The following is a 27,091-nucleotide window of genomic DNA, read 5'->3' on the forward strand; positions in this document are numbered from 1 at the left end:
CGAGCCATGTGCTGGGAGGATAATGGAGTGGAAGCAGGAGAGCTGATGCTGGCTGCTCTGCAGCTTTGGAGCTGGGCTCCTGCTGTTGGGGGGCACTGGCTCAAGGCAGTAAAGAAATGAAAGCAATCTGCACTTGATTGTACCAATAAGATAAGGGAGACGGATAAAACGGAACAAGGAAGTTATTATTTGGCAAGAGAAAAGTGGTGAGTAGGTCTGCCCATAGTGGAGAAACAATTATGCTGGCTTTGTTTTTGGAGGAAAAGTGCTGCTTTTTTAGTTTGGAAATCAAGAGGGAACCTTTCACCAGTCCTTTCCTCTAGGATTCACCTGTCCCCTGGGTAGAACTGTTGCTGCTCTTTTCAGAGGATGTTTGGGGCTCCCCTGGATTCATGTCTCAGAACTGTGTCTGTAATGATTGTGTGGGTCAAACTCTCCTGAGAAAGCTCCTCCACGGGAACAGCAGTTCCAGCTAAGAAGGAGCAAAGCAGGGAACCTGTGGCTGGAAAGGCTGGTTACAGAAGTTTGTGGGGACACCTTGATGTCCATCCCATTGCAGCTGGGGAAACTGAGGCACGGAGCCATGTCTGGATGTGTGTTCAGGGTCCTTCATGGGACCCCCAGCATCCCAGGGGCTTCTCCTGCCTGCCCATCAGTGGCTGTTGGCTGCTGCCACTTGGCTTGAGCTGCCCCCTGTGCACAGGGCCCTGTGCTGAGCACACGGTGCTCTGTTGGTTGGAAACCCAGGGTGCCCTGAGCCCAGGTTTTGTGCCCCTGAGCCACGACAGCCGGACCTTTGCAATCCCTTTAACCGAGCCCTTTCCTGCTCTGTCCTCGGCCTCCAGGGGCATCGTCACTGGACCGAATTTACACTTCGACCTCCCTGAGCTCGACTTCGGGGACATCTCCTTTGGTGAGTGTTGCCTGGGCTGGGACACAGCGTCAGGGATCTGTGCCTTCCAACAGAAAAGCATCCCTCACTCCTGGTCTGCCCCAGCAGCCTCTTCAGGCTGTGAACTGCAGGGCTGCTGCTGCTGCTGCCTCAGGGGGCATTTTGCCATTGTGAGATCAAATAGAACCAAGGAATAGAAAGGCAGTATTTTCTAGTGTCTCTGTCCTGCTTTAAAAGACAGATCCCCACCATGTGTGGCTGTATCTCTGGCTTTGCAGGATGGAAAGCAAATCTCAGAGCCAAAGTGGGGATCCCCTTGCAGGCACAATCACAGTGAGCAGCATGGCTGTGATGTCCCTGTTTGTTGGGTGAGGTGGGACCTGGTTCCTAATTGCTAATCTCAAACCAAGGCTGGGGTTTGCCCCCAGTTGAGTGGACTCTGAGCTGTCACGTGCTCAGTCTGTTTGGCCCAAACCAAGAGATGCTTTAAGGGTCCTGCAGAGAGAAACTGCATTAAGGTGCATCATATTCTAGTTCCTGATTCCATCCTCATTTTCTTTTGCTGTAGCTTCTTCTCAATGACAACTCACTGTTTAATGTATCGTGAAAACAATGGGAGTGTTGGCAGACTTACCAGGGAATTTTACAGCTTGAATTTTCAGAGTAAATGCTGGGTCTGGGTGCACACTCATCACTGAGAGATAACTGGTGCTGGTTTGGGGCAGGGGAGGGAGCTCCTCCCCATCCCAAAGAGAGAAGCTTGCAGTGTTCAGCAGGGCTAGGAGTGGGCATTTTCAAGGCTGCAGTCTGGAATCAGTGTCAAAGGGAACTCAGTGACGATTAATTCCTCATGCAGCTTCTCAGTGAGCTGTAGTTCAGAAAATAAAGAGCTAAACTCCAATCTCACTTTTATCCTGGCAGGATATTCCCACCAGGATCATGCCATAATGGGTGCCTGAATGGATATTTGTGTCCTTTCTTAGGCTTTCCCTGCACCAAGAGCATTCGCCTCACCAACTGCTCCGTGGTGCCCGTGACGTTCAAGCTCCGCATGTCGGACGATGGCACGCAGCCGGCTGTTGACAGCCTTGATCAAATACGCAAAGAAGGTGACCCATCCTGGAGGAAGGGAATTCATTTCTATGTGGAGCCAAGGGAGTTCACAATGAATCCCAGCCAAGGAACCATCCTCCCCCAGGGACACCAGGACATTGAGGTATGGGAAGAATCCAGCTGTAGATGCTTCAGCACCAGGGCTGAAGCTTCACTGGAGTGTGGGAGGGCTTTAGCTCTGGTGCCAGCTTTGAGCATCCTGGGAGTGAGAGATCTGCACTGCTGGGAGGCCTCTGCTAGCTGGGTTACCCGGGATGTTCCTCAAAGAGCACTGGTTTGTTTCCAAAATCCTACACTGAGATCAATACCATATTGTCAAGTCCTGAAGCCATTCTTGTGTTTTTGAGAGCGATTTCAGAGAGATGTCATTGTATAAAGCAGTTAGCTTTTCTTCTTGGTCTCATTTCTTCTCTCCTGGGGAGAAGAAAAATTTGTGTTCACTGCAGGGATCTCCAGTGGAGACAAAACACTCTGCAGCCATGAACTGCCCAGCACCTTCTGGGCCACACTTTGACCTCAGTCTCCTGCTGTAAAGCTGAAATCAGTCTGTTCAAGTCAGATTTCCTCTGCATTTATGTCATTGTAGTCAGATGAGAAATTGGCCCCTTAATTTGAAAACAGTGGTGTGTAGAGCTTTAGTCTAATGTTTTAATGAAGCTGATCTATGCTGTGATAGCAAGGTGTATTTAACAAAGTTGGTATTGCCAGAAGGCTTTTGTTACTCTGAGACTGTGCTCTACACATGGACCAGCAGAAGAATTAAAGCCAAATCCTTCCTCAAGAACTGGAGGATATCACACATGGGTAATGAGCTTTTGTAAGGAAGAATTTACTGCTCTTTTTTCTACCAGGTGACCCTGTGTTCCAACACTGTGATGGAATTCTACAGGAGATTGCTGGTGGACCTGGAGGGTATTGCTGAGGAAGTGGCATCAGTGGTCATCAAGGCCAGGTACCAGCCCTTCCTGGCCTCCCCCAGGCACTGCCTTGCACAGGCTTTGCTGGCTGCAGCTGCCAAGGAGAAGAGCTGCTTAATGGCCTCATGTTGTGCCAGCTGGACATGAGAACAGCAGTGCTTGGACAGCAGCCTGTGGTGAAAAGCCCCTGCTCACAGCCCAGCATGGTCCTGGGCCCTTTTCTAAAGGGACCAGGAATGATATCATTGATTGGCCTGGGTTTTGGTGCTTGAGGTGGAACAAATTTCCCGAGGGCCTCCTCTCCTTCTTCCTGCAAGAGATGGACTTGTGCTGGTTGTGACCACCCTGCATTGGTTTGGGACACACCAGGCAGCCTGCTGAGAGTCAGGGTCTGGCTCTGTTCATGAGGGCACATGACAGGGGAAAGTGGCTCCCAGCAAGAGTGGGGAGGGCAAGGTCTTATGAGGGGAAAGCAGCCTTGATGTGGCAGGTCAGCTCCAGTTTTTCTCCTTCCCTGTGCTTCCCATTTTGAGCTTTAATGTTCTCAGACTTAAACCAAAAGTCGTTCTTGCTGCAGCAGAATTCCACCCTGCTGTGCTGCTGTGGGTGTCAGTGTGATGCCAGAGGGATGCAGCTCCCTGGTGCTGTTCCCTCTCCCAGGCAGAGCCATCCAGGCAGTGCCTGGGCTGCCATTTTGTCAAGCAAATGGAGCTGGGGCCAGTCAGTGCCTGGAGCTGTGCAGTGAAGGAGCCAGGGAGCTGCAGGGCCTGGGAGGGGGAGCCACTCTGTGGGGCAGCTGCTGTCTCGTGCCCTCCAAGGCTGGGGTCAGCAGCTGAGTTCTCAGGCAGGGCAACAGCACCATGGCAGAGAAGGGAGTCATTTTTATGAGACACTAGGGTTGTGTGTTCCTTGAGCCTTAGGGAGCCCTGATCCTTGTTGGGAAGGCTCCCCCAGAGCTTGTGGGTCACTGGGACTGTTCCAGGAGTCCTGTCAAGCCTTCTTGGGTAAAGGAGGGGCTGAGGCAGCTGTGGCACAAAGTGCTCTGCCTGGGGCACTTGGCAGCCTCTGGGTGCTGCCTCTCAGGGTTTGCCCCTCCTTGACAAGACATGTTGGAGTGGGAAGAAGTAGAAGGCAATTTATCACTGTAGGGCTGTTCAATGTGCATTTGACAGTGACCAACGTGTTCTGCTCCATTTCACAATCTTTGGGGGTAAATGTTCTCCATTCTCTCAGTATCTCTGACTCCCTTGGGGTCATCTCTTTGCCCAGATGTCTTGTTCCAGAGCTGCATGTGTACCCCCAAATCCTTCTGTACCACGAGTGCCACCTGAAAGTGCCGTACGAGAGGAAGCTCTTCATCAGGAACCTCAGCAACCTTCCTGGCTGCTATGGGCTTATTCCCCAGGTTTGGCATCACGTCCACCTCCTCCTGTCAAATATTATTGGGGAGACTATTAGTGGAAAAAGGGTTTAGATAAGACCTTGCTGGTTTCTATTCAGTCTTAAAGATCTGCTGAGAAAAGGATCCTACCTGAATGTAAACCTTAGGATGCAGTTTAACCTCCTGAGGAAACAGTTTATGTTCTAGTCTAGTCTTCAGGGTGTTTTCTTGTGGGAGGTCTTAGAGGGTTGTGAAAAGCTGCTGCATTCACAGACTCCAGTGCCTGTGCTGGCAGGCTCCTTGCAGGATCCCCTGGGAGTGCTAAGCCTACAATTCTTGCAGCTTGTTTGTGCCTTTACCTTTGTCCTGGGGAGTTTTAAACGTGTGTGTAAGTTGCTGTCGCGGTGGATGTTAAGGAGTCTAAAGTTTCTTCAGAGGTCCCTCTGAAGTTGCATTTCATTCTGTCCCTTCCAGAAACGCAAGGACGACTCTCCCGTGCTCTACTCCAGCCCCAAGCCCTGTGGGATTGTGCAGCCTTACGGCACTGCAGAGATCCCAGTTATCATCGAAGTGCAGACGCTGGGCGAGCATCGCACCAAGGCTCTCGTCGGCGTGTTCGGGGATGAGAGAAACCCACGGGTGAGTGCAAGGGGAGATGTGAGCCTGTGTGCAACTGCTCCTGGCAGGGTGCACAGGGACAGGGATTCTTCCAGGGAAAACAGGCACAGGCTGCTGGGGAGAAGGACAGCAGGGATGGGTGGCACAAACAGCCCATGCCTCATAGGTGGTGATCTCAGTATCTGACACAGAAGGTAGTTCATCTAAGCTGGAATTTAGGGTAGTTTTAGTTAATTAAGCTTTAAAATGCTGTTAACTTTGGAAACACCTGTTTTCAAATGTCTTGTCATCTCTCTGAGCACAAAAGAAGATGTCAGAAGACTTCTGGGAACCTTGAGGTTTCTGTAAAAGAAAGGAAAGCTGGCATTGGAAGACTGGTTGCAAGGATTTAAACTTAGATTAAAACATAATGAAATGATGATGCCAAATTCCCTGGATGGCACCAAACATCTGAACCTGGGCCATTGTGGCACTGCATGTAAATCAGTGAACAGGAAGGACAGGCAATGCAGGCTGTGCCAGGGAGCTTGAAGTTTGACAAAACAGTTGCTTTCAACTATCAACTCGTGACAGAGTGCAGCAGTTTCAGTTGGAAACCGGGCAGAAACACAAATTAAGTGCAGAGGATTTGGTTCGTATTTCCTGGCCAATGCACCAATGAGTGTAGTGGGTCTAATGCTGCCCAAATGCCAGTACACCTACTAGAATTATTTACTCATTCTCTATTGCGAGGTAAGAACCAGGACGAGAGCAAAGCAGGCGCAGTTTTAGACCAGAAAATTATTCCTGCTACTTGTGTGTCCCTAAGAGGAACGAGAAGCTAAATGTCAGTGCCCAGGACCTGCAGCTGGCTGATTCCCACTTGTACTATCGCTGAACACAAACTGTTGAGACCCTGGGTTTTTCCCTTTGTGGAGGAGCAGCCCAGAGGTGGGGCCGAGGCTCTGGCGACATCGAGCGCTGCCTCCGGGCCCGGGAGCGAACCCAGCCCGCTGTGCCCGGGGACCGAGGGAGCACCAGGGCTGGAACACGGGCAGATCGAGAAGGCACCGAGGCGGGACTAAGGCCCGCCCAGCGCCACCGCCCCGGTCCCGCCTCGGCCCCCGGCGCTGCCCGGCCCATCCCGGCCCGGCCCCCGCTCGGTGCCGCGGTTGCCCGGTGACTGCAAACGCGGCCGCAGAGTCTGGGGCCGGCCATGCGGCATCAGTGCCCGGAGCCGGCTCTGATTGCGCGTTCAGGCGGCGGCACTCGGCGATTCGCCAAGCGAATTGTTCGCCCCACCGTGGTTTCTGTGAGCGAGTGCTGTGAGATCCTCCCTTCTCAATGGCTTCTAGATTCCCAGGAAGGACACCAACACCTCGACTTTTGCTTAGGGAAGGACTTAAGCCTAATAATGTGAGTAGCCCCTGGGGCTGTGTTAAGGCTGGAAACTGCCCTGGTGTCCCTGCTCTCCCTGCCCCTGTTGTCCAGCAGTGCTCTGAAGCTGCAGATCCCCTCCCCAGCCCTCTGTGCCATGCTCCTGTTGCTGGGGCTGTCCTGGTGCAGTAGGGAACACTGTGGGATGTGTCAGGGACAGCCCAGCGCCTTGCCTGGCTGTGCCAGCAGAGCCAAGTGAAACCAATGTACAGCTGAAGCCCTCAGCATGGGCTTCTTTCCTTCCCCTTTGCCACAGCAATTCCTTCTGTCAGGCTGGGCACTCACCTGTGCTGCTCTGACCAAGCTGCCCTTGGGCACCTGGGCATGTGAGGGGGAGGCTCAAACTCTGCCCCAAGCCTTGAGAGCCACGGCTGGTCCCAGCTGGAAGAGCTTCCAAAGCAGCTGTTCTCTCCCAGCCCCTGGGTGGGCACAGATGCAGCCCTGCAGGCAGCACTGGAGCCAGGGCCACAAAGGTCCCTTGCTGTCTGCAGCTCACTTGACTGAAGATGCCCCACTGCTGAGGCTCTGCCAAGGACATCCCTCTGTTTTCTTCTCTCAAGGGCTCTGTCAGCCCAGACAGAGAAAACCAATGCTAAGTAGCAGAGAGAGCTAAAACTTGGACACATTCCTGTGCACCTCACTCTTGCTACAGCTTTTCTTGCTTGCTTCCCTTGGACTCAGCCAGCAGTGCTATCTCCTGCCTGTGAGTTTTGAGTGTTGTGCAGGGGTGGAGTTCAGGCAGTTCTGAGAGCTCCTCCCCACTCTCTGGAAAGGTCACTGCCTCAATCCAGTGAAATGTAAGAGGAAACAAATGCCCAAAGAGCAGAAATCCCCAAACATGTCCCATCAAACCACAGAGAGACTCATGGGACACAGCCATGTGGCTGGAGTATGTGTCTTGCACTCTGTATTATTAATTTATTGGTGCTAAGTATTTCAGCAGGCAACTTCCAGTGTTTCCAGAACTGTCCAAGTGGTTGTGATCACAAATTATTCATCAGTGCCACTTGTTCAAGGAAAGCCTTTCTGAGCAAGCACATCTCTGACATTCTTGCTGTTTGTTTTTTTTTTGTTTGGTTGGTTTGTTTGTTTGTTTTTGCCTTTCAGCTGCTTCCCTCTAAGTTCCAGAGGGAGAAGTTTGTCAACTCAAAGCAGGAGGCCAGCACTGGGGGGAGTTTTCTGCCCAGAATTGGCCCGTGTGTAGACATGAGTGAGACTCGTCAAAAGGTAGCCTTTTCCCACTCTTTTCCTTTCTGTTTAACATGAAGTTTGAAGAGGGTCAGTGCTTGTGACAGGCTCGCCTCCAGCAAAAGACCTCAGTGTCCAGGTCCTGTTGTCATTGCAAACTGCTGGGAGTGGTGGACTGGGAGTCCTGATCTGCACTAAGCCAACACAAATGACCTCTGCTGAAGCTGCTGGGCTGTGCTGGAGTGTAGCTGCCATTGCTAACAGGGGAAAGGCTGGGGACACAAAGGCACAACATTGCCATGTGCCATTCTCCTGCTGAAGGAGCCACCTCTTGCTTTGGTGTGGTCACCATCAAATGCTTGGGGTCACAGCATTCCCTCCACAGTGGCAGCGTTGGCCTTTGAGGCCAAGGACCTGCAGGAATTACTTCAGATTTAGCAAAACAAATTGCATTACTGCTTTGGGCGGGAACAATGTGTTGGGACCCTGATGGGGTGTTAGATTTTGCAGGCTGCCAGATGTACAGGGGACTCACCCATGCCAAAAGAGCAGCTTGGCTTGAGCCTGTTCTGTGTGGCCCAGCAGCTCTGAATCAGCTCAGAGCAGAGGTGGGTGAGCCAGTGTTTGCCCAGTGTGTCCTGGGCAGACATGCTCACCCAGAGTCTGTGCTTCACTGGGGATCAGTGTAAGGGATCCTTCATGAACTTTCCTCCCAGCAGCTGAACCTCTCCCTGCTCTCTCTCACCTCTCCAGCTGTCACCAGTTCCCCCAAAATGGAGCTTGTTTCAGATCTCCCCATCAGATATGGTATTTCAGGACTTCATCTTGTGAATCCCAGAGGGCAGAACCTGGCCTGCTGGCTGCAGGCAGGAATGCCCAGCAGCCCAGCTTGCCTGCACAGGCAGCAAGAAGCCCTGGAGAGCCAAGATTGGCTTTGCATACTGGAACCACACTGTCACTCAGTGCTGGTCATGTTTCTCCAGGCAGAAAATGCCTTTGAAGCCCAGAGTCAATAGGCACAGCCTGTCTGTGTTTCCATCACTTTTGGCAAGCTGAATGCTCTCATGGTTTTATGATTCCTCCTTGCTGCTTTACTGCCCGTTTAAATTCTCTTTGCCATCTCCTTGTTTTAGGGATTGTCTTGCTGTGTTCCTTCTTTTGCTTTTCAGGTTTACTTTTATTCCCAGGAAGGCCACAGTGGTTTGGTCTCCTCTCTTGCTGCTCTGCCTGCATGACTCTATCTCCACAACGTCCCTACCCAAACCTCATCTGCTAGAAGGGAATTTTTTCCTTCCCCCAGGACAATTTGATGCTTTGCTTTCAGGAAGCACATTCGCCCCTGGAACATGACAACTTCATGGCTGTGTGCAGGCAGAAGCCAGCAGGTTTTTTGGCCTTGTTGAATATGCAGATGACTTGGTTCAGGTGCTCTGTCTCCATCCTGCTGGTGCTGACCTGCTTGGCCCTTCCTTCCCACCAGGCACTGCCCTACTGGCCCTGGCCACAATGCTGGAGCCAGACAGGAGGGATTCAAGCTCAGCCTTGTGAATGATGTGCCTGTGCCTGCACAGCTGAAAGTGCTTTGGAAAAGGGGCCAGGGAGGGATGTCAGCAGGGCACGGACAGGTCTCCTCTCGTTTCCACAAGTGGCAAAATCATCATTTGATGTCTTTGCTGCAGATTGCTCGGATGGTGAAGGTCTCCATGGAGAGCTCACCTTACTTCCAGCTGGCCTGCCCCAGTGATGTGTACCACATCGTGCCACCAGGCGCCTCTGCCCCTGTGCGCATCCGCTTCACCCCCGACGAGAACAAGGTGAGGCTGGAGGAGCCAAAGCACACAATGATCTCCACAGCCATTGTTTTCCCTGCACTCTGCTCCAGCCCATTGCATGCTGTGAGCTGGGCTCCAGGCCCTGGGCAGGCAGCCTGCAGCAGCCAGTCACACCTTGGCACTGCTGGCAGGCACTGCAGCCAGGCCTGACAGGCTCTGCTTCCCCTCCCTGCACATCCCTGAGCATTCCCAGGGGAAGATGCACAGGGAACAGGATGAAAATGACAAAGAGATGTTGACAGTTGTTCAGCCATCTCTAGGTCCAGTGGAAGGGGTTTCATTATTATGGAAAACACTCGAGGGACAAAGAGGTCAGAGAGCTTTCCTCCTTCCTGACTGCCAACAGCTTCCCTGCCTGCCCCTGGGCTGGAGCAAAGACGGTGCTTTTTCACCCCCTCTGTTCTGCAGCCTTGCAGCTGTGCTGTCCCAGAGCACAGGTGACCATGGCACAGCTGCAGGGGCAGGGCAGAGGATGTGCTGTGCCCGTGAGCCCAGCCTGGCACAGGCACACTGGGCTCTGGGTGCCCTTGGTCAGCAGGAGGTTGCTGAGCTGCAGGGGACTTGGACACCTGCCTGAAGGAGCTCGTGTAGGGCAGGTACAACCTGCAGGCAGAGCTGTGGGCCCAGAGCCTGTGGCAGTGACACTGCTGGGGCTCTGTCTTCATGCCTGTCACTGTGCTTGCTCTGTCAGCTGGCACCCATTCCGTGCCAAAGGTGCTTCTGCATGGAGGTTTGAACAGCAGTGCTGAGGCCCTGGCAAGTCTGATCTCACTGCTGGCATCTGGAGACTTGTTCATACGGAAGGGTTTAGGACATGGCATGGAAGGGAGGAAGCCTTGCAGGCAAACAAAGAGAGGCCCTTTCCAACAGCATCCTGCAACCTCTTAGCACTGTTCTTCTCCTGACTTGGTTGGAGAGGCAAAGTTAGAGGGGAGTTGTGAGCCAACTGATGTTTCTGCACCAGGCCAGAGGTGCAGGATCTCTTTGGGTGCAGCTGTTTTCTCATCTTCCTCTTGCTGCTTAGAGTCAGTTTAGCACTTTATCCTATTCTCAGACAGTGGGAATATAGAAACCTAAAGAGGAATGTGCTGTGTTCCCTAGCTCCATGTTCCTTAGAAGGAGCTTAGGAATTCTTTAATATCATTAAAATTTGTGAGTGAAAATTATGGTGGCCTAGGGCAGTTCTCCGTATGACCCAAGTGACACAAGAGCTTAATGCCACTGAGATAGCTTTTGCAAAGTGCACTGGTGCCTTTAAAATGTGACATATTAGAAAAACTCAGTGTTTATTTTAGGGTGGAATAGATAAATTGATGCCCGGTAAATTGATGCCATGGATGAGTTACAGGAAATGGTTTTTCTTCTGCCATGGGGATGGCACTAAATGCCCTGTGCTGAGCCAGTTTCTTTTCCTGCAGGATTATTCCCATGAGCTCACCTGTATCACGGCAAAGGAGAAGATCGTTGTGCCAATTCGGGCCATTGGTGCCCGAGCCATCCTGGACTTTCCTGACCAGCTGGACTTCTCCGAGTGTCCGGTCAAGCACAGCACCCAGAAGACTCTGCTGGTTCGCAATGTCGGTAACCGGACAGCTCATTACCAGCTGAGCACCCAGAGGTGAGGCAGCTCATCTGTCCCTGTGCAAAGGATATCACCTTTGGGTGAGAGCAGAGTTGGGAAAGAGCAGCAAAAGGAACCAGAGCATCAGAGCTGCTGCCCTGCAGCCCTGGCTGGAAGTGAGCAGGCAACCCCTGAAGTCACCCCGAGGAGTGTTATTCCCATCCTGCCATCTGAGGGCAGGAACATGTAACATGGGGCAGCAGTGGGAAGGGAATGGAATGGAATGGAAGGTAGTGCTGAAGTGTGGCCAGGGATTCCCTTAACTGGCAGCTTCTCTGTTCTGGTGGAATTTCTGGCAAAAGAATAAGAAGAAAATCCTGTGCCTTGCCCCCAGCAGGCACTGATCCCCCCGAGCCCCAGCAGGGACCTGCAGCAGTGCTGGCATCAGCCCTGGGGCAGATGCAGGAGCCCGTGCACTGATCTGGCTCTGGGGCTGCTGGGGCCTTGTCTTTCCTCCCCTCCCTCCAAAGTCTCACGTCCAGCACATAAACATTGCTGGCCCAAGGCTTCTCCATCAGCCAGTGATGGTCTCACCAGTGGGAATGGGAACAGCTCAGCCCATCATTGCAGCGAGAGGTCCTGAATGAGCTGAACCTGAAGCAAGTGACATGAATCAAGCTCAGCTTGCCAGATGTTCTCTTTATTTCTGTGTGTGATGTAATCATCACCAAACTCCCCAGAACACACTTTAAAATGACAGATTGACCAGCAGCAAAGCACCCAGGCCAGGAACTTTTGTTTCCTCAGTGGGGCTGGAGAAGAGCACAAAGCACATTTCCCCTGAGCTGTCCCTGAGCATCAAAGCACAGAGTCTTGTGCTTGTCAGGCAAGAGCTCTTTACCTGGTGACCAATCCTGATGGCTCCTGTTAAATCCAAAGTGCACCAACACATTTGCATTAACATTTCCAACACCTCGCCCAGAGTTTCTCTGCTGGGCCAAGCAACAGTTACCAGCCTGGATGACAAGCCACAGTCCCAGACTGCATTGCTGGTAAACACACAGAAACCTCCTGTTCTGCTTCCTTGATGTGCTCCTGCTCATGGTGCTTCATTTAGCTGGCATGGGATCCTTCAGACTGTAAATAGCATCCTCCTTTTGGGTTTCCATGTCACTCTATTGCTCTAATCTGCATTTGCACTCTTTCAGAGTTTTGACTGCTCCTTTTCTTAGAGCAGCTTTCATTGAAATGTTGATAAAATGTGCCCTTTTTAGGCTAAATCAGGATATTTTCAAGGCAAAATAAACCAAAGAATCACACTGCAAATTCAACTGTAACTATTCCTTGGTCTTCAAGGAAAAGTTCCTTCTCCCTGTCTGATTCCTAGGCTGTAATATCCCAGGACAGGTAGTGCCCTAACATTTGCATCTCCTGGGATGAGGTTTATAGGCAGCAGGAAAAGAGAAATTCCTGAGGCAGTCAGTGTCAAGTTCTGCATGCAGATAGCTCTGAACCCTCTCTGTGCTCTTCACAAACCATTCTCTGATGGGATTGCTGGCAGTGGGACCCTTGAGCCTCATTGCAGAGAGCTGGATGCAGAGTATGGGGGAGCTGAGGTCATTTTACCCCCAGGATCTTGTGAGGGCTGGATCTCCTCAGCAGTGGCTCAGTGGCTGTTTCTGAGCCTGTCTGTTCTGTCCTCTGCTGCCTGTGCTTGGTTTGCTCCCTGCTTGCCCAAGGGAGCTGCAGTGCAGCAGGAATCTCCTGGCCAGGTGTCCCCCCAGCCCTGATCCCTCTCTTTGTGTTGCAGTCCTTTCTCCGTGGTGCCGACCGCAGGAACTCTGGGTGCTGGTGACACCATGCGGGTGACAGTGACATTTCATGCGCTGACCAACGGGGACCATTTTGGGTCCCTGAGCTGCAACCCAGGTGAGTGCTGGGCCCTGCAGGGCACAGGACAGTTCTCCACATGGCTCCCTGTTGTCCCTCCCCCTGCATTCCCTCTAGAGGTACCTCCCTGTTCAGCTTTACCCCAAAGAAAACTGAAAACTCCTTGGTGTTCAAGGATCCCATCTAAAGGGTGAAGATTTTTGATTCCTGTTTTGCTGGGAGTTGCTGAGTGGAGGAAGGAGGATCCCTGATTCTCCACTACCATGTGGCTATGCCTGGGTGAAGTTTTATTTGATTCCTGGGCCGTGCTGGATGTGAGGTCTCCATCAGACTCTCTCCAATGCAATGGATTTCTTGCACACCTCTGTCCCATATGCTGCTTCTCCACTGGCTTGTCACACATCCTTTTTCTATGTGGCCCTTACACATATATGTAGTTTCTGTCTAATAACATTTTCAGGCCCTCAAGTTCCTGTTTGGTGACAAATCAAGACAAATTTTTCCCTGTGCCCATTTCCCAGGCTGTTCATTTGTTACAAACCTCTCACATCTATCTCCCATTTGATTTCTAGACTGAGGAATCCCATTCAGTCTTAATGTAGAAGCTGCTCTGTACTTATTAATCTTTCTATTGTCCCTTTCTTCTTTAATGTGCAATGCTCCAGCTTGGTTTTTGAGATCAGAACAATATAAAATATTTCAAGACTGATGTGTCTGTGGGTTTGGACAGGGAGATGATGATGATGATTTTCATGGTGTTCATTTTAGAGTGGTTTGTCACATTGCAGAGCCAGGCTGGTTGTGTTTCCTCACCTGTGTCCCCTCCTGCTGTGCGCTGTCACTTCACTTGTTCCTCTGGGCCTCCTTTTGCTGCCCACCTGCCCCCAGGCATATTTGCTGGTCAGCAACAAGGGATCCAAGGGATCAGGAGAGATGGGAGCCTCGTGGGATGCCCAGGGAGACCCTGGGCAAGGCAGGGCTGAACAGGGCTCCTCACCCTGTCACCTGAAGGACTTGGATGCAGAAATCCCAGTGATCTGAGTGGGTCACCAGAGCACACTGACCAATCCCACTGTCCATCCTGTCACCTTGGGGCCAAATCTCTACAAACACACTCAGAAACAAGGGGTTTAAGGAGCTGCCCAGGACATCCTCACCACTCTACACACAGAGCTGTCAGGATGTGACAAATGGACTGATCCACAGAACTGCTCATTCAGATAAAAACTGTGACACCTTCTTTTGTGCCCTGGGATTTGTTCTGTTCCTTGTGCTTCCATCAGCCAGTGAGCTGAGCAAAGACTCCCCTTTGCTTTCTTCCAGGTGAAGAGAGTATCCACACAAAGCTCCATGGAGAAGCTGTAGATGTTGATGTTGTGTTGAGCACCAATTCTGTGGAGGCTGGCAAGACCTTCATCACCATGGCATACCAGACAACCGTGTTCATCGAAAACAGGAGTAACATCACAGCCCACTTCCAGTGGAAGGCTTTGCCTTCTGAGGAAGATGACTATGAAGAGAAGAGGAGGTTGGTTTGAAAGATGCATTTCAGTGAGATATATGGCCCAAGACTAAAACTAACCTATGGCCTCAGGGGGGTGTTGGTGCTTTTGAATGGTTTAGGCCAAGTAAACCATGCCTGGCACTGGGGCGTGCGTCCCTGGGCTTCAGGAGCTCAGCACTCAGCATTCCAGTTCCATTTATACTCCAACCAGGAATGGCATTTTGGGAAGGAAAGGTTGGTTGCAATGACTGATTTCCTCAGGTTCTAATTGGGCTCTTGTCTCTCTAATCTTATTCCTACATGACCTGGCAACATCTCCCCTTCCCAGGGAAGTGTTGCAGTGGGTGCTCTGTGACCTTTATCTGCATCCCCCAAGCAGCTCAGTGGGAGGAAAAGCCAGCTGAGGTGGTCGGTGGATTCTCCCTCAGTTCTGGCAGAGGCTTTGAGCCAGGAGGTTTCTCTGGAGGGATGTTGGCTTTGGAAACCTCTCCTGAGCTTGCAAGTGTGGGGTGAAACTCCCTGCTGTGCCAGTGAACAACAAGTTATCCTCTGATCCATGTGGGACCCTCGTGGCTTGGCTCAGCCTTTGCTGGGGAGCTGCTGCTGCTCCTCCCCAAGTGCTTTGCTCTCCTGCACTCCCACTTCTCTCTGCAAATCTGTGGCTTATTAAATGATCAGCTGGCCTTGTCTCTCCCTGGGGCTGCAGGCAGTGTTGTTTGCTGCACCCATCGGGTGAGGAGTGGCTGGAAAACTTCATGGAGGAGAAAGAAGTAGAGAAGGTGCAGGGCTTTTCTGAAGATCACACTGCCCTCCTGAGAAGCAGGGTCCAGGAGAAGAAGGCAAAGGTGCAAGATGACCCCCTGCTCTTCTCCAGTGACATTTTTTTCATTGAGCCATTGGTAAGTGACACCCAAGAACCTCATTTTCTTCCCCCTCCTCTTCCTCCTCCCAAGCACCCTTCCCCCGGCTGCAGTCACTGGGCAGATCCTCAGCTGGCCCCATGTGCTGGCAGGGAGGACGTGGAGTTTCTGGAGCGGCTGCAGAGCTCCCTGCTCAAAGCATTTGTGCCCTGCAGGCTCAAGGCAGGGCTGGGAGCCTGACACAGCCCAGCTCTGCTGCCAGGCTGGAGCTCAAGGCCCTGCGTGCGTGTCCTTGCAGTGTCACAGGGAGCAGTTCCTGTAGGCAGGGGCTCCCCCCACACGTGGGGCTCAGCAGAGGCTGTTGGAGCACTGCCAGCTCACACACTGACCTGAAGCTTGCAATGGCTCCCTGGCAAAAGGAGGCCAAATTCAGCCCAAGGTTAATGACAGAAATGCCAATCCCCTCCTGTAACCATGCCTTGCACTATTGCTGAGTGTCCCTTCCAGTGTCATCCTTGTGTGAGCCTGGACACAAGGGTGCAAGGTTGAAATGGGCCTTTGGAGCTCTCCTGCACACAGGGACAGAAAACCTTTTCCTTTTCTGGTGATGCAAGCAAACTGCCACGTGCTCCCATCAGCCAGAGCCCTGATTCTGAGTACTGGCATTGGGAGAGATGATGAATGCATGTGGTGTCTGCACGGAGCAAAATCCCTTCTCATCTTGCAGTAAAGCCCAGAATAATCCCAACCTCTGCTTTCTTTCAAAACAGCTTAACTAATATCTGTAGTTGTCTCTTCTTGGTTACTCCTATGGCCCATCTAAGGCCAAGAGCCACCAGTGCACAGTGGCACTTACATCCCATGTAGCTGACAGCAGCATGATGGGACCAAGAGCTTGTGTCAGAGCAGCAGGAATATTGTGGAGAGTGGCAGCTGATCAGCTGAGCATTGAGAGCTTCCAGCGCTGTGTTGAGCTGGGTTTGGAGGCTTTCCTTGGCTCCTTGTGTTGTTCACTCATCATTGATGCTCAATCAAGGCTTACAGGCCTGTGGTTGGAAACAAGAAATGTGGAGTTTGAAGAGCAATGCTTTGCTGTCTCTTTCTGTTGTAGGAGGGAGAAATTGGGCCGAATTGTTCGGCTGAAATCACGGTGACCTTCAAACCCCTGGAAGCACTGGAGTATCAAAGTGTGGCTTACTGCCATGTCTCAGGTGCAGCTCCTTTGCCCTGCTCCTGTCCCCCTCAGTGAAGCCATGGTGCAAGCCTGAGCCCACTGGGCTCCCATGGAAGTGCTGGGAAGAGTCCCTGGTCAGCAGGGCAGTGCTGGCACATCCCCCCTGGCCCTGCAGCCTCCAGGGAGTCTCCTGTGCAAGGCCAGGGCTCAGAATGCTGGGTCTGCCTTACTGATCCCAGAACAGCCCAGGCAGTGCAGGGAGAGGTTTTTATGCCATGGCTTTGCCAGCATTTCCTCAAAGGCCAGAGAGCTCCAGAGCAGAACAGCTTTAGTGAACAAGCACTAAGCCCCTGCAGGCCCCTGGCCTCCAGGATGGGTCCACTTGCCATGGATCCATCATCAGGTGGAAGGAGCTGAGTTAGAAATGTGCTCCCTGGCCCTGGATCACCTCCCAGTGCCCAGACACCAGCAGAGCAGAGGTGGCTGAGCCCCACTGAGTACAAGGTGTTTGTAGAGGGAGCACCCTTGGCCAGCAGCTGCTTCTCTGCCTGTGTGGGAGTTGTCCCCTTGCAGCTCTCACTCTGTGGAAACAGAACACAGTGCTGAGTGTCAGAAGGGGAGCACTTGGGCAACAAAGGCCTGTGCTCCCGGCCCAGGTAGTTTGGTAATTGCCAAACTCATCATGAGCTTTGTGCCTGCACTGAATGGATTTCAAAGCTCCTCTAGGTGCACAGGAAGGAAACCACAGAATCACAGTATGATGAGGTGGGGTGGACCTTAAAGATCATCTAGTGCCAAGGCCCCTGCCATGGGCAGGGACACCTCCCCCTAGACCAGGTAGCTCCAAGCATGACTGCATCCAGCTCAGAGTCAGGGACTAGCACTGAGGCAGCCTGGAAAATCCAGTGTGACAGAGGGAATGATTGTACTGCAATGGACATCTCTCCCCAGGCCGTGAGATCAGGCTGCCCCTGTGCCTCAGAGGGAAAGGCCAAGGACCCCTGGTTGAACTCAGCTCTCCTACGCTGAACCTTGGGAATGTTTTTGTCTACACCCCCTATGTCTATGAGGTGAGCACCAGGGCTTGGGATGGATCCTGATGGCTCCTGAGGCAGCAGCAAGCCTGGTGGAGCTGTGGAATTGCTGCCAACCTGGGCAGCTGTGAGCAGGGAATATTTGATGAACTGCTCAAACCTGGGGGGGGGTCAGAAACGTGTGTCTGTTCCTGAAGCCCCAGTGCCTGCTTTTGGGCAGCCTTCCTTAGGGATCAGCTGGGAGGCTTCCTGCAAAACAACCCCTTGCCACATGAAACCAACACTGGGTCAAAAAGCTGCATGTTCAGAGGCTTTTGTGGCAGTGCCAGACACAAGGCACCTTTGGACTGGGCTCTGCAGAAGCAGCTGCAACAAACTGGCTGCCTTTGAGCTTCAGCCCACTGCAAACAGCTTCCAGTCAAGTGTCCCTGCTTATTGCTGAAGTCACAGGAAATCCATCCAGCCTCCTGGCTCAGTGCTGGCCTTTGCAAAGGGCTTGGGAGTTCTCTCACTTGCTGACCAGTCCCTCACCACACTTCAGCCTTGGTGCATCTCTGGCTCTGGAAGGAGAAAACTGTTCCTGGGAATAAAGCAAAGGATTTTTCTATCTATTTTCCTTGCACCCAGTAGTGTCAAGTTTGCAAAAAATTCATGAGAGAGCAACTCAAAGAGGTAGAAAATGAGGCACTACATCATGCCAGACACTTTCAAAAGCGCGGCTGGGGAAGGGAAAGACACGCTGAGTTTTCTTACCAAAAGATGGTGCTGTCTGTACATTTTGATGCTGATGCCTCATTCTCAATGAATTGTTTCCATGGTATGGGAAAAGGTGAATGAGTAGATGGTGCTGTTGGAGCTGTGCTCACTGGGGCAGCAGCAGCTCTGGGGTGATTCACTCTGCAGCTGCAATCACCCCACTCAGGGCTCTCAGGGCCAGCTCCCAATGAGCTTGGTGATGCTGAGCAGAGGTGCACTGCTCTGTGTCCATGGGATAAGCCCAGGGTGACTGCAGGTCTGTGGAGTTGCCACTGCTCTGCATGAAAACCCAAAGGCAGAACTTGTCCTATTGTATCTTTTGACTTCTGCTATTCAGCAGCACAAAGCATCTTCTGCCTTTGCTGGGTGTTCATTGCATCATTAGACAATAACTCACAAGAAGGGAAGGTTCCACCTGTATTTCTATTTTGCTTTCTTGCTTCTGCAGGTGGAACTGATTAACAAAGGAGCTCTTGATGCTCCCTTCACCTATATCCCTTCAACCACAAATGTGGACTTCTGCTTCACGGTTGAGCCCGAGCGGGCCATGATTGCACCAGGTGGGACCCAGACTGTTCAGATCTCCTTCCATACCACCGTGCTGGGGAGCTTTGAGGAAAAATTCCAGTTCAGTGTGGCTGGATCTCCTACACCTGTGATCCTGACCATCAGGTAAGGACTCTGGGAGCTTGCTGGGCACATCTGTAGCTGTCTCTGGGACATCCCCCACCTACCTCATTTTGGGGTGGAGCAGAGAAAAAAGGTGAGGTCTTAATCTCTGCTGTGATCCTGGCATTGCCTTAGTGTCAGGATGCCTCCTGCCCTGTGTGGTACCCAGGAGCTGCAATGACTCCTCCCTGCAGGGATCTCCCTGGGCCTTGGGCCATGGCAGGCAGTGGGATGGAGCAGCTCTGGGCAGCAGCTGCTCTGGGATGTCCCACCTGAACACCCAGCAAGGCCCCCAGGGCTTTGCAGATGGGCCAGCATGGGGGATTCTGTAGCAGCAGCAGTGTTTTTAAAAACTTCCATTAATAATCCATGCCAGATGCGCAGCAGCAGCCTCAGCTCCCCTCTCATGGCCATGCTGTGGGGGACAAGCTGTGCTCCCAGCTCCTGTGCACAGAGTGCTCTGGTGCCTCCTTTGCACAGCCAGCAAAGGGCTGATGTGGGAGTCAGGAACTGTGCAGCAGGGGCTGTGCCAAGGACTGGGGCACCATCCCATGGGCTGGTGCCATGGCAGGAGACAATCCTGGCCCAGCCAAAGGGAGAAGGGCTGATCACAGGGGAGGCAGAGCTCAGTCCTCAGCACCACAGCAGTGTGAGGCCTTGTCCCTGCCAGCCCGAGCCATGTGCTGGGAGGATAATGGAGTGGAAGCAGGAGAGCTGATGCTGGCTGCTCTGCAGCTTTGGAGCTGGGCTCCTGCTGTTGGGGGGCACTGGCTCAAGGCAGTAAAGAAATGAAAGCAATCTGCACTTGATTGTACCAATAAGATAAGGGAGATGGATAAAAAGGAACAAGGAAGTTATTATTTGGCAAGAGAAAAGTGGTGAGTAGGTCTGCCCATAGTGGAGAAACAATTATGCTGGCTTTGTTTTTGGAGGAAAAGTGCTGCTTTTTTAGTTTGGAAATCAAGAGGGAACCTTTCACCATCAAAGAATTGATTCTCCTCTGTCCCTCCCCCAAAGTGGTCATGGGGTGTTTCTGCATAAGCAGCTTTCTCCTTGAGCAAGGGCAAGTGTCTCTTGTTGAGATGTGCAGAGCAGAGCCAGGGGCAGTCCTGTGAGTGCAACAGAAGGCACAGTTCACTGCTCCTTGATTTTGAACCAAAAGGCGGAGTGGGCATTGATTGGCATCAATCATGAAATCAACTGGTGAGTGTTGTGCAGCTTCAAGTGCTGATTTCAGTGGATGTTGGTGACTTTTGGAGTGTGTCTGCTGAGTTCAAGGCCAGGTGAGGTGCTGTGCTAGATTCAGGACAGCCTGGTTTGGTTGTTGAAGCTCTTGCTCTTAGCTGTGCCAGCTGGGGCACTGCTGACAAACAATTCCTTTCCTCTAGGATTCACCTGTCCCCTGGGTAGAACTGTTGCTGCTCTTTTCAGAGGATGTTTGGGGCTCCCCTGGATTCATGTCTCAGAACTGTGTCTGTAATGATTGTGTGGGCCAAACTCTCCTGAGAAAGCTCCTCCACGGGAACAGCAGTTCCAGCTAAGAAGGAGCAAAGCAGGGAACCTGTGGCTGGAAAGGCTGGTTACAGAAGTTTGTGGGGACACCTTGATGTCCATCCCATTGCAGCTGGGGAAACTGAGGCACGGAGCCATGTCTGGATGTGTGTTCAGGGTCCTTCATGGGACCCCCAGCATCCCAGGGGCTTCTCCTGCCTGCCCATCAGTGGCTGTTGGCTGCTGGCCACTTGGCTTGAGCTGCCTCCTGTGCACAGGGCCCTGTGCTGAGCACACGGTGCTGTGTTGGTTGGAAACCCAGGGTGCCCTGAGCCCAGGTTTTGTGCCCCGAGCCACGACAGCCGGACCTTTGCAATCCCTTTAACCGAGCCCTTTCCTGCTCTGTCCTCGGCCTCCAGGGGCATCGTCACTGGACCGAATTTACACTTCGACCTCCCTGAGCTCGACTTCGGGGACATCTCCTTTGGTGAGTGTTGCCTGGGCTGTGACACAGCGTCAGGGATCTGTGCCTTCCAACAGAAAAGCATCCCTCACTCCTGGTCTGCCCCAGCAGCCTCTTCAGGCTGTGAACTGCAGGGCTGCTGCTGCTGCTGCCTCAGGGGGCATTTTGCCATTGTGAGATCAAATAGAACCAAGGAGTAGAAAGGCAGTATTTTCTAGTGTCTCTGTCCTGCTTTAAAAGACAGATCCCCACCATGTGTGGCGGTATCTCTGGCTTTGCAGGATGGAAAGCAAATCTCAGAGCCAAAGTGGGGATCCCCTTGCAGGCACAATCACAGTGAGCAGCATGGCTGTGATGTCCCTGTTTGTTGGGTGAGGTGGGACCTGGTTCCTAATTGCTAATCTCAAACCAAGGCTGGGGTTTGCCCCCAGTTGAGTGGGCTCTGAGCTGTCACGTGCTCAGTCTGTTTGGCCCAAACCAAGAGATGCTTTAAGGGTCCTGCAGAGAGAAACTGCATTAAGGTGCATCACATTCTAGTTCCTGATTCCATCCTCATTTTCTTTTGCTGTAGCTTCTTCTCAATGACAACTCACTGTTTAATGTATCGTGAAAACAGTGGGAGTGTTGGCAGACTTACCAGGGAATTTTACAGCTTGAATTCTCAGAGTAAATGCTGGGTCTGGGTGCACACTCATCACTGAGAGATAACTGGTGCTGGTTTGGGGCAGGGGAGGGAGCTCCTCCCCATCCCAAAGAGAGAAGCTTGCAGTGTTCAGCAGGGCTAGGAGTGGGCATTTTCAAGGCTGCAGTCTGGAATCAGTGTCAAAGGGAACTCAGTGACGATTAATTCCTCATGCAGCTTCTCAGTGAGCTGTAGTTCAGAAAATAAAGAGCTAAACTCCAATCTCACTTTTATCCTGGCAGGATATTCCCACCAGGATCATGCCATAATGGGTGCCTGAATGGATATTTGTGTCCTTTCTTAGGCTTTCCCTGCACCAAGAGCATTTGCCTCACCAACTGCTCCGTGGTGCCCGTGACGTTCAAGCTCCGCATGTCGGACGATGGCACGCAGCCGGCTGTTGACAGCCTTGATCAAATACGCAAAGAAGGTGACCCATCCTGGAGGAAGGGAATTCATTTCTATGTGGAGCCAAGGGAGTTCACAATGAATCCCAGCCAAGGAACCATCCTCCCCCAGGGACACCAGGACATTGAGGTATGGGAAGAATCCAGCTGTAGATGCTTCAGCACCAGGGCTGAAGCTTCACTGGAGTGTGGGAGGGCTTTAGCTCTGGTGCCAGCTTTGAGCATCCTGGGAGTGAGAGATCTGCACTGCTGGGAGGCCTCTGCTAGCTGGGTTACCCGGGATGTTCCTCAAAGAGCACTGGTTTGTTTCCAAAATCCTACACTGAGATCAATACCATATTGTCAAGTCCTGAAGCCATTCTTGTGTTTTTGAGAGCAATTTCAGAGAGATGTCATTGTATAAAGCAGTTAGCTTTTCTTCTTGGTCTCATTTCTTCTCTCCTGGGGAGAAGAAAAATTTGTGTTCACTGCAGGGATCTCCAGTGGAGACAAAACACTCTGCAGCCATGAACTGCCCAGCACCTTCTGGGCCACACTTTGACCTCAGTCTCCTGCTGTAAAGCTGAAATCAGTCTGTTCAAGTCAGATTTCCTCTGCATTTATGTCATTGTAGTCAGATGAGAAATTGGCCCCTTAATTTGAATACAGTGGTGTGTAGAGCTTTAGTCTAATGTTTTAATGAAGCTGACCTATGCTGTGATAGCAAGGTGTGTTCAACAAATCTGGTATTGCCAGAAGGCTTTTGTTACTCTGAGACTGTGCTCTACACATGGACCAGCAGAAGAATTAAAGCCAAATCCTTCCTCAAGAACTGGAGGATATCACACATGGGTAATGAGCTTTTGTAAGGAAGAATTTACTGTTCTTTTTTCTACCAGGTGACCCTGTGTTCCAACACCGTGATGGAATTCTACAGGAGATTGCTGGTGGACCTGGAGGGTTTTGGTGAGGAAGTGGCATCAGTGGTCATCACAGCCAGGTACCAGCCCTTCCTGGCCTCCCCCAGGCACTGCCTTGCACAGGCTTTGCTGGCTGCAGCTGCCAAGGAGAAGAGCTGCTTAATGGCCTCATGTTGTGCCAGCTGGACATGAGAACAGCAGTGCTTGGACAGCAGCCTGTGGTGAAAAGCCCCTGCTCACAGCCCAGCATGGTCCTGGGCCCTTTTCTAAAGGGACCAGGAATGATATCATTGATTGGCCTGGGTTTTGGTGCTTGAGGTGGAACAAATTTCCCGAGGGCCTCCTCTCCTTCTTCCTGCAAGAGATGGACTTGTGCTGGTTGTGACCACCCTGCATTGGTTTGGGACACACCAGGCAGCCTGCTGAGAGTCAGGGTCTGGCTCTGTCCATGAGGGCACATGACAGGGGAAAGTGGCTCCCAGCAAGAGTGGGGAGGGCAAGGTCTTATGAGGGGAAAGCAGCCTTGATGTGGCAGGTCAGCTCCAGTTTTTCTCCTTCCCTGTGCTTCCCATTTTGAGCTTTAATGTTCTCAGACTTAAACCAAAAGTCGTTCTTGCTGCAGCAGAATTCCACCCTGCTGTGCTGCTGTGGGTGTCAGTGTGATGCCAGAGGGATGCAGCTCCCTGGTGCTGTTCCCTCTCCCAGGCAGAGCCATCCAGGCAGTGCCTGGGCTGCCATTTTGTCAAGCAAATGGAGCTGGGGCCAGTCAGTGCCTGGAGCTGTGCAGTGAAGGAGCCAGGGAGCTGCAGGGCCTGGGAGGGGGTGGCTGATCAGCCACTCTGTGGGGCAGCTGCTGTCTCGTGCCCTCCAAGGCTGGGGCCAGCAGCTGAGTTCTCAGGCAGGGCAACAGCACCATGGCAGAGAAGGGAGTCATTTTTATGAGACACTAGGGTTGTGTGTTGCTCGAGCCTTAGGGAGCCCTGATCCTTGTTGGGAAGGCTCCCCCAGAGCTCGTGGGTCACTGGGACTGTTCCAGGAGTCCTGTCAAGCCTTCTTGGGTAAAGGAGGGGCTGAGGTAGCTGTGGCACAAAGTGCTCTGCCTGGGGCACTTGGCAGCCTCTGGGTGCTGCCTCTCAGGGTTTGCCCCTCCTTGACAAGACATGTTGGAGTGGGAAGAAGTAGAAGGCAATTTATCACTGTAGGGCTGTTCAATGTGCATTTGACAGTGACCAACGTGTTCTGCTCCATTTCACAATCTTTGGGGGTAAATGTTCTCCATTCTCTCAGTATCTCTGACTCCCTTGGGGTCATCTCTTTGCCCAGATGTCTTGTTCCAGAGCTGCATGTGTACCCCCAAATCCTTCTGTACCACGAGTGCCACCTGAAAGTGCCGTACGAGAGGAAGCTCTTCATCAGGAACCTCAGCAACCTTCCTGGCTGCTATGGGCTTATTCCCCAGGTTTGGCATCACGTCCACCTCCTCCTGCCAAATATTATTGGGGAGACTATTAGTGGAAAAAAGGGTTTGGATAAGACCTTGCTGGTTTCTATTCAGTCTTAAAGATCTGCTGAGAAAAGGATCCTACCTGAATGTAAACCTTAGGATGCAGTTTAACCTCCTGAGGAAACAGTTTATGTTCTAGTCTAGTCTTCAGGGTGTTTTCTTGTGGGAGGTCTTAGAGGGTTGTGAAAAGCTGCTGCATTCACAGACTCCAGTGCCTGTGCTGGCAGGCTCCTTGCAGGATCCCCTGGGAGTGCTAAGCCTACAATTCTTGCAGCTTGTTTGTGCCTTTACCTTTGTCCTGGGGAGTTTTAAACGTGTGTGTAAGTTGCTGTCGCGGTGGATGTTAAGGAGTCTAAAGTTTCTTCAGAGGTCCCTCTGAAGTTGCATTTCATTCTGTCCCTTCCAGAAACGCAAGGACGACTCTCCCGTGCTCTACTCCAGCCCCAAGCCCTGTGGGATTGTGCAGCCTTACGGCACTGCAGAGATCCCAGTTATCATCGAAGTGCAGACGCTGGGCGAGCATCGCACCAAGGCTCTCGTCGGCGTGTTCGGGGATGAGAGAAACCCACGGGTGAGTGCAAGGGGAGATGTGAGCCTGTGTGCAACTGCTCCTGGCAGGGTGCACAGGGACAGGGATTCTTCCAGGGAAAACAGGCACAGGCTGCTGGGGAGAAGGACAGCAGGGATGGGTGGCACAAACAGCCCATGCCTCATAGGTGGTGATCTCAGTATCTGACACAGAAGGTAGTTCATCTAAGCTGGAATTTAGGGTAGTTTTAGTTAATTAAGCTTTAAAATGCTGTTAACTTTGGAAACACCTGTTTTCAAATGTCTTGTCATCTCTCTGAGCACAAAAGAAGATGTCAGAAGACTTCTGGGAACCTTGAGGTTTCTGTAAAAGAAAGGAAAGCTGGCATTGGAAGACTGGTTGCAAGGATTTAAACTTAGATTAAAACATAATGAAATGATGATGCCAAATTCCCTGGATGGCACCAAACATCTGAACCTGGGCCATTGTGGCACTGCATGTAAATCAGTGAACAGGAAGGACAGGCAATGCAGGCTGTGCCAGGGAGCTTGAAGTTTGACAAAACAGTTGCTTTCAACTATCAGGCTGCTTACCTTAAAAAGGAGGGTTTCTCCCTGCCAGAATAACCAGTTGTTTAAATGTCAGCCTGGTCTTAACTAGAGATTTCTTGCAAAGCTTTTACCTTTGGGCCAATAATTTGTAGTTTGAAAGGTTCTCTTACCTTAATCCTTTTAAATTTGGAGGTGAACATGTAATTTTCTTTTTTCCCAAAAGCCCAGCATTTCAGCTGGAGTGTGGTAGCTGTCCCTAAAGCAATAACTTGAGCAGGGTTGAGCTGTTTAAGCTTTTTTAGGTTTCCCTGTTGTGGTTTGTTTTGAGTGGTTTTTAATCTTTCTTGCCTGCTTCCTGGAACAGAGAGTAGAATTACGGAGCTCTGGACGGCTGGCAGAAATCTACCCAAGTCCAACTGTGTTAGAGTTTGGCAGCATCCCAGCTCTACAGCCTGCTTCACAAAGCTTTACCCTCTTCAGTGAATGTCTTGTCCCTGTAGACTTCAGCATAGAAATGGTAAGTATCTGGGGGCTGTTTTCCAGGGAAATGGACTGGTCAGTAGCAGCCATGACTTGGCTTTTAAAAGCAAGATTTCCATATTGCCCTGTGTGAGAGGAGGCAAGATACTCCAATATTCCCTCTGAGCCAGGCAAGAGGAACCTGGCTCTGGAGTGGTTTTAGCTGGGGCACCCCTCAGTGAGGTCAGGTGCAGAGATGTTGGAGCAGCAATTAATCTGGGTTGTGTTGACAAGTTCTCCCTTAATTTTATCTTTTGTCTTTAGCTGTGTGTGTCACATTTTGGAGCTCCGAGATCAAGAGAAACCTGTGGTCCTTTGCTCCCCAGAGCATGGATTTCACTGTGGTTTCCCTGTCCCATCTACATTTGCTTTGTGCCAAACTGCTGTTAATAGTAGAGAGCAGGGTGTGAGGTGTGTCCTCAGACTGCTGGTGGGGAGGCAATTTTCACACCTCCTGGGGGTCAAGCCAGCTGGGCTGTCCACACAAGGACAAGGGTGGGGGTTGTGCACCCCCCAGCCTGTGATCTCTGTGCTATTGAAGAGCATCTTTGGGGAGCAGCTGCAGAGAAAGGCTGTTTAATATGTGGGGGCTGCATAGGGCAGAAGGAGCTGGGGCTGCTCCCCTGGCAGGGGGAGCAGGGCTGGTGCAGCCAGGAAGGGTTTGTAGGCTGGGCCTGGGGCTGGGTGGGATGTCTGCTGGAGGGGGAGATCTGTGAGGGGCTTGAGGTTTGTTCTTCTTCATGCTGGGTGTGTTGAACGTGTGGAGCTGGTTAAAACCTGATACCATGGACTTGTCTGTGTCTGTGGATAAAGCATCAGGCCATGTGGGAGAGTCCAGCCACAGCCTCCTGGGCCAAGGAGGAGGGGTGTGACTTTTCCTCTTGCTGCTTTTCCAGCTGTTTGGGAGATAAATGTTATTCTAAAGCGAGGTTTTTTTCCAGGGCAGCTTTCCCTGACTCCACAATGGAGTTCTGCTTTCAGCCTCTGCAGGGAGCAATGCACCTTGGCTGGGTGCTCATGGTGTGTAAAGGTTGGGTTTCATGTGCTCCTGCCAGGGCCAGACCTGCAGAGCTGTGTCTGCACAGCTGTGCTGGTGCAAGGCCTTTCCTCCCTCCTTTGGGCAGCCTCCAGCTCTCTTGGCCAATCTGTGAAGTCCATGAGAAAGCAGATGACAAGAGTTCTTGGGAAGAGTGGGCCATGCCCACAGAGCACATGTTGTCCAGTTTTCTTTCTGCTTCCTG

General features: G+C 51.9%; 1 protein-coding gene across 1 annotated transcript in view; it reads left to right on the forward strand.

Moving 5' to 3' along the window:
• The first annotated feature begins 6,116 nt into the window (after positions 1-6,116).
• The window catches only part of LOC136561423 (hydrocephalus-inducing protein homolog), a 62,953-nt gene continuing 41,978 nt past the window's right edge, over positions 6,117-27,091 (forward strand). Inside the window, 16 exon segments of the mRNA XM_066557719.1 lie at positions 6,117-6,212; positions 9,205-9,339; positions 10,776-10,975; positions 12,729-12,847; positions 13,928-13,936; positions 14,138-14,336; positions 15,019-15,211; positions 16,284-16,383; positions 17,298-17,416; positions 18,585-18,808; positions 20,716-20,783; positions 21,746-21,978; positions 22,727-22,827; positions 24,071-24,206; positions 24,658-24,822; positions 25,696-25,848. Coding sequence (XP_066413816.1) covers positions 6,117-6,212; positions 9,205-9,339; positions 10,776-10,975; positions 12,729-12,847; positions 13,928-13,936; positions 14,138-14,336; positions 15,019-15,211; positions 16,284-16,383; positions 17,298-17,416; positions 18,585-18,808; positions 20,716-20,783; positions 21,746-21,978; positions 22,727-22,827; positions 24,071-24,206; positions 24,658-24,822; positions 25,696-25,848 — 2,250 coding nt within the window.

The sequence above is a fragment of the Molothrus aeneus genome, chromosome 11 (assembly GCF_037042795.1).
Source record: "Molothrus aeneus isolate 106 chromosome 11, BPBGC_Maene_1.0, whole genome shotgun sequence".
Lineage (NCBI taxonomy): Eukaryota > Metazoa > Chordata > Aves > Passeriformes > Icteridae > Molothrus > Molothrus aeneus.